Here is a 7,635-nt window from a genome sequence, read left to right as displayed (position 1 = left end):
AAATCATCTTTTTAATAAAAAGGATTTATAGGTTTTTACTTTTTTAATATGAAAATGCCATTACATAGTGGTAAACGTGGGGTCATTTTTTTAGTTATGGAGATGAGGGTTGTGTTGCGCATGGTTATGGGACACATGGGAGCTAAACTATTGTGTGGGGCAGCTTTTTATTCAGTAGCAGGTTGGAGAACTCGGACCGTGCGATTAATTTGCAATGAAAATATGGTGACAAAATCGGATGGTCCGATTTGAATGGAGAGGAAATTTGAAAACGCAGCAACACCCTAATCGGACCCTCCGTATTGTGAGTGTTAAAAAATTGTTTAAAATTCCTTTGACAAGTCTCATGGTCCGATTAGGGTATCATAGATTTTTTTTTTGAATCAGAAGCCACTAATCGCATGGTCCGAGTTGGGTGTTTGTTTAAAATTTGATTAAAAATTTCTAAAAGAAGTCGCATGGTCCGATTTGAGTGTTATAGTTTTTTGAATCAGAATCAAGTAACCGTTGGGTCCGAGTTATGGGTGCATATATATATATATGTGTGTGTGTGTGTATAAAAGGGTGTGTGTCGTGAAGAAGATTTCAGATCTGGTTCTTCTTCTTGCTCGACCACTTCTTCTCCTCTCTTCTACCTGTGTCTTTCTTAGTTTCAGTAAAATGAAGTAAAAAATTTTGGTTTTGAAGTTTCTGTTCTTATTTAGGTAAGTGAGAGAGATGGATGATAGAGTTCTTTTAAAAGTGTATTACTTTGGTCAGATTTTGTTACAAACTTCTGAAGGGGTGAAATTTATTTGTGAAAATCCATTAGATGTTGTTATTCCCTTCACAATCTCATTTGAAGAGCTCAAAGGTGTGATCTGTGAGAAGATTGATTCTGAGATGTCGAGAAAAATATCTTGCATTTTATACAGATATCCCATACCGGTGTTTGGTGGATTCGTCCAATTTGAATCCAAATATGTAACGGACGAAGCGAGTTTGCAAGAGATGTTTTCAATGTATTTTGAAAGTCGTGCCCGAATCTCGTTCATCGAGTTGTACATTGAATTCGAACAATCTGAGGCCGACCGGAATATTGTACGAGAAGATTATAATAGTGACAGTGAAGAAGAGTTTGAAAGCAATTACGAAGTTGTCGGTCCAGACGGGGATGAAGAGCAAGGTGATGGCACTGTGGCCCCAGATGTGACAGACGTGGCAAATGCACTCGTGAACGAAGTGCCGTTTGAGGAGCCATCTTTCATGCGAGTGTTGGATTTAGAGGCCATGCATGTTCCAGAATTTTCGGAATATATGAGTGTAGGTATGTATTTGTTATTATTTAGGTAAGTTTAAGATAATAGTTTTATTTAATTAGTTATTGTTTTAGTTAAATATAAATTAGTATGTAGTTAATTATTTAGGTAATTACGTGTTTAGATTTTTATTTTGTTTAGAATGAGATAAAAGCTAATATAAAGTTCATGTATATCATAATTGATGCAGTGAATGTTGATGTACCTTTAAATTTGGTTATTAAATATCCGTGTAATAATTTTTTTTATATGGTTGTCGTCCCGCTAGAAATTCCTATTGTCACAGATGGCGAATTTGCCGTCGGGATGGAATTCAGTTCCAGAGAATCTGTTATTAGGGTGCTGAAAGAGTATAGCATTCGAAGAAGTGTAGACTACCAGGTGTATGAGTCGGAGCCGTTGACATTTTATGCGAAGTGTACACAGTATGGGTCTGGGTGTGATTGGCTTATCAGGGTTAGCATGATCAGCAGGAAGCATTGTTGGGTGGTACGGAGGTATAATGGTAGTCACACTTGTATCAGATCTACCATTTCTCAGGATCATTCCAAGCTCGATTCAAACACAATTGCAGAAGCAATAAAACCATTGGTTGAGGCTGACCCCTCATTAAAGGTAAAATCAGTTATTGCAGACGTGCAATCGAAGTTCAACTACACCGTCAGTTATCGGAAAGCATGGTTGGCTAAGCAAAAGGCAGTAGAAAAAATATTTGGAGGTTGGGAAGTATCGTATGAAGCATTGCCTATATGGTTTGAGGCCATGTGTCATAAGGAGCCATCAGCTGTCGTCCATTTTGAGACTATGCCTGCATATCAAGGCGATGACTTGGTCAGGGATATTCGGGTATTGCATCGAGTCTTTTGGAGTTATTACCCCTGCATTAGAACATTCAGGCATTGTAAGCCAATTGTGTAGGTGGATGGGACTCACTTGTACGGAAAGTATAAGTGTTGTCTGTTAGTGGCAGTTTCACAGGATGGCAACAACAACATCGTCCCAATTGCATTTGCTATTGTGGAAGGAGAGACATCTGATGCGTGGCACTTCTTTCTCAGTAACCATGTCAGTTTTATGCAGCTCCCCCTACAGTCTGACTTTCTTGGTGCAACCCAAAACTGATGCAGACACTCCGCCTCTAAAGCTTCAAAACTACTAATAGTCATCCCTGTGACTGGAAGACCGTCCGTCGGAAGACCGAAAATTAAGGCCACATCCTCCAGCGTCACAGCACATTCACCAACAGGAAGGTGGAATGTATGTGTATCTGGATGCCACCTTTCGACTAAAGCATTCACCAGCGCCTTCTGACATTGGACTATTCCAATCTGGGACGCATGATAAAAACCAGTAAATCGTAGATGCGCCTCCACTCTATCATCATACCGATCCGGGGGCACAGGATGATCACATGTCAACATCCGTGAACTCTACAAAAACATAAAGTACTAGTCAAATTATTAACAATTACAAATACTACTACAAAAAAATCATAATTTTCTAACCAGAGCAACTAATTAAATAAAATCATGCTAAATTTTTTGTTAATTACCAAATGTAGTCATTGCACCCTAACTTATCAACTAATTACCTATCATTATTAATCATTTATCACCAGTAACTCCACAAACAAACATTAAATTAAATCACACCACATACATAGTTACTGAATTTAATTAAGACAAATAATTTGACCAAATCCAATTTACTAACTAATAATATTTTAACTCCTAAATTTAATTGATTACCTTATCCGAAAGCTAACAAATTGTATTATATTTTACAAACTCTAATTGTTAATAAAAAATCTTCTACATTAATCGCCACCCTAAATCTTTTTTTATTTACTGTTACCAAAAATTTATATCACTTATACTGTTATAACTTCTAAAATTAATTATGAACGTTAAATAATTAATTATAATTTCTACAATTATTACAAAAATTTCTATACATATATTATTTTTGGTTAATTTATAATTAAAACGCTACTACAACTACACCACGCATGCCGCAACAACAACTAACTATAACTAAAAGTCTAACAACTGTAATTATAATTTTAAATAATAAAAATAATAATGATGATAACATTAACAATAATAATAATACTGAAGTTCTTATATATCTCCTAAACTACCTCAAACAATAACTATAATTAACTTTCTAACATCATTAATACTGATTTTAAAATATTAAAAAAAAATTAATAAATACACTTACATAATCATCATAGTTGAGATAATTTACAATGTGATACTCAGGACGATTAACATCTTTATATTTTTTCTTCTTCGGCATCTGGATCTATTTTTTTATGAAAGAGTTGTGTGTGTATTGTTAAAGGATGAAGAAGAAGGAAGAATGTAGCTGTTGGGTGGGTGGAGATAATTGAAAACGATGGTTTGAGGAAGTTTCGGAGGTAGGTGTAGGAAGTAAAAGTTTTAATGCTGGTTGAGGGGGCACCGTCTTAGGGAGCAACGGAGCTGCCACGCGTGGAAGGGCCTTCACAACTCGGACCCTCTGTGTTGTGTGTGCAAGACGGACCATCCGATTAGGGACCCCCAACACGCACGGTCCGATTTTGTTATGGAGTCTGGACTGATCCCACATTGCAGGTAAAGCACACAGCCTTCCCATAACGCTGTGTTGCCCCAACGTGACCTCCATATGAAAATTAATTAGCGGGTAAACGTGCACCACTCTTCTTTATATTTTATTTTACATTTTGTTAGAAATATTAAAAAAAAAGGGTAAATTATATTTTTTGTCCTTAAAGTTTGACAAAAGTTTTAAAAATACCCGTAAGTTTTATTTTGTTTCAATTTTGTCCCAAAAATTTTCGATTTGCATCAAATATACCATTGACGGCTAATTTTTCAAAAAATTTAAGACTAATTCAACAACAATTTCATAAGAACAACCCTCAATACAAGCAAATCAAGCATAATTTTCATGCATTATTATTAGATTGGTCTTAATTTTTTTTGAAAATTTAGCTGTCGAGGGTATATTTGATATAAATCGAAAAATTTTGGGATAAAATTAAAACAAAATAAAATGTTGGGATAATTTTAAAACTTTTGCCAAACTTTAAAGACAAAAAGTATACTTTATCATTAAAAAAAAAAAAAGGAGAAAGAAAAAAAAGGTTTAGTAAAATGAGATTGCGTGACAGCGTGAGTGACCAAATTCCTTATTAGAGAAGATGGTCGGTGGTGGAAAGAAACATTGACCGAGACAAGTTTGAGAGATCGAAACCCATTCTTGTGTTGTGTGTGTGATTTCCCCAATTCAATTCCAATCAACTGTTGCGGTGGCCGGGATCAGATGACGTCAGCTACGGCTATGGCTGCTACTGTCTCTCACATTCACCCTCAGCTCTCTTGCTCCGCCGCCCTTCACTCTCACCACACCCGCACCCTCCAACTGCTCCGGCGATCCCACCTTCCATATCCTTCCGTCCGCTCCAAGGTCTCACTCTCTCTAATCTTCAACACCTTCTCTAACTCTATTCAACATCTATCAATTTCAAATTCTTAGGTTTTTTCTTTTTAAAGGAGATAGATAGCTAGCTGAGTTTCAGAGTTTAGCTCGAATTGCATGCAAATGTCTTTAGATTTTGTGCATTTTGTTCTTTGTCAGTAATGTCCATAGATTCAAATCAAGTTACTCAGATCTAAAGGAAGGCTTCCCGAAATCATAGCTTGCCTAGCTGAATTCTTGCGTCAAGAATATATAATATTTTAATCGATTCTCCTTAAGTAGCAATTAAATAATTGCCATTTTTGTCTGATTAAATGGAGAATTCACCTTTTTACGTTTGGAGGGTTCATGGATTAGTTCATCACTATATTTAGTGTTGAAGATGTTCCTTCCTAATGGAACTACTTCCTTACGATTTGTTTGATTATATTCGAGCTCTGGTCTTTGCACTTTGCTTATAGGTATTGTTTAGCTGAACTTAGTGGAAATCATAGTGAATTTATATGCTTGAATTGAATATGCCACTCCTTTCCTTTGAGATTGTGGGGGATGGTGCTCGACTTTTATAGCAAGTTATAACTTAGAAACATGCTTGCATTGCATAAGTAATGTACTTTTTGCTAAATGAAAAATGCTAGAGCAATTGTTTGGTATTGATACTAAAACAGCAAGCATATCTCATATAGTTATCAATTGTTATGAGTCTGGAGAGGCATGGCACAGATACTTCCGATTCTGATACCAAAACTACACTAAGTTATGCAGCTGATGCAAAAGAAAACCATGATGCTGAAAAGATAAGCTCTGAAGAGGCAGCAATGGAAGGCATCAGTCAACAGAAAGGCACTGCGAAAATTCACGATTTTTGTTTAGGCATTCCCTTTGGTAAGTTTCATTGTTTAATATTTCGCTTGTTTGGTGACTTTATTGTTAAACTATGTTTGCTTTTGTGGTGGTGGTGGATACAACTTTTGCTTAATTGCACTTTAGCCCAACTAGTTATCGGTGGGTACCACTTATTAGATTTTTGTTGATGAACTTATGAGTGTAACATCTATTACATCAAATGTAGTTTATTGTTTAAATGCAAATATGTAATATTTTTATCTTTGTCTTTTGTTTTAGGTGGATTTATTCTAACTGCAGGGATTATTGGATTCCTTTTTTCACGGAGCACCGCAACACTCACCAGTGGTGTGCTCTTTGGCGGTGTTTTACTATTCCTCAGCACCTTCAGCTTGAAGGTCTGGAGGAAAGGAAAATCAAGTTTACCGTTTATTCTAGCACAAGCAGGTATAGGACTTCGTCATTTTCAAGACATCATTATTCATTGCTCTTGGAAATAAAAGAAAAGAAACTTAAGATCGTGCAGCTTGGTGATGTCCAATTATCAATTAGATAATTTTTAGTTCATCTCTTGACATGTTGCTTCCTTATTTTGCAGCATTGGCAGGAATCCTTATGTGGAAGAACTTTCAGAGCTACTCATTGGTAGTAAACTTATTTTGACAAATTCAATTTTGACAAAATCAGCTCTTATCTTGTGCCTATTTTTCCATAGTAAACTTATTTTCCCTTTTCTTGATGCAGGCAAAGAAAATATTTCCAACTGGCTTCAGTGCTATTTTAAGGTACCTCAAGCTGTGGCTTCTTATCTATTAATTGTCACTTTTGTCTGTGAAACTGCTAATTTTCCTTTTAGCCTCTTCGTTGCGACTTGCGAAATTATGCCTATTTTGTTTAGACTATTTATGCATGCATGCAATTTTTGTTTTCAGTTCTGCAATGCTCTGTTTTTATTTGTATGTGCTTATCACTGGAGGAAACCCACCACCTAAGAAACTGAAGCCATCTGCCAGCGTTGCATGATGAGGTAATGAAGGTTGTGTTACCCTATGTGACGTGGGACATATGGTTGTTTGCTGCAAATTGAAGTAAGGTTGTAAGCTAGTTTGATTAAGTCACTTATGAAAGTAGATCAGCAAAGAGGTGCCAATTCGATTATTGCTTTGAATTCCAAGGCACTTATTGGATTCTATATCAAAAAATGAAATTTGATGAACTAAAAACCTATCTGCAATTTATACTCAACATAGATACCAAGTTACATATGCATCTAGCATGAAATTTGGACCCGAGATAGGAAATGGATTAAACAGTAGTGAAAATTCAGCCAACATGTTACATGATTACAACCCATTTATATGATTCTCTTGTCTCATATATGGTATAACATTCTTAATGAATGCTTGAAAATTTAAACATGACTAGGTCATGTGAGTGAGGATTTGATTCCCATTGGTCACACACTAGGATGATGAAGTACATGTGCTATCTAATTTGCTGTCTTGTATGCTAAGATGCTGCATTTTTAATGGAAAGGAATGCTGAATAACACCTGAGCTTTTAGAAAGGATACTCAAAATTTCTTAATATACAAAGTAAATCAACCACAATTCCACAAAAAATGCAAGTCTATAACAAAGCACAACATTCCAATGACATACCACATGTCCAAAAGTGTTTGATAGACACGATCAAATAACAGAATCAAACTGGTTTTACAGTTAATGCAATCAACCAACTAAAATAAAATGCATATCCCTAGGATTAGAAGAATTCCAAAATGCGAGCCAATACCAAAAAGATGCATGGAACATGAAGGTTTGAAGCAACAATATCAACCTAATTTTTCAAGTATCAAACTGATATGTATTTCGTGTGTTTGTAATTAAACACTTGGTCCAATTGCCTCAGAATGGTTTTGTAAGCTCTTATAAGTTATAACCATGCTAATTTAGCGTACCTATTATACGTTTCAAAATGCTTAACATTTGTTCTACGTGATTGA

The 7,635-nt window shown here is 35.7% G+C and overlaps 1 protein-coding gene across 1 annotated transcript; it reads left to right on the top strand.

The window, feature by feature from the left end:
* LOC107645514 (protein FATTY ACID EXPORT 1, chloroplastic) lies at positions 4,439-7,143 on the top strand. Its single transcript, XM_016349559.2, has 6 exons — positions 4,439-4,772; positions 5,471-5,669; positions 5,910-6,077; positions 6,229-6,275; positions 6,375-6,415; positions 6,563-7,143. The coding sequence occupies exons 1-6, from the start codon at positions 4,629-4,631 to the stop codon at positions 6,651-6,653; spliced, it is 690 nt and encodes a 229-aa protein (XP_016205045.1). The 5' UTR covers positions 4,439-4,628; the 3' UTR covers positions 6,654-7,143.

Source organism: Arachis ipaensis, chromosome B06, assembly GCF_000816755.2.
Source record: "Arachis ipaensis cultivar K30076 chromosome B06, Araip1.1, whole genome shotgun sequence".
In the NCBI taxonomy this organism is placed as follows: Eukaryota; Viridiplantae; Streptophyta; class Magnoliopsida; order Fabales; family Fabaceae; genus Arachis; species Arachis ipaensis.
Note: the sequence above shows the minus strand (reverse complement) of the source record. Positions and strands in the feature narration are given on the sequence as shown.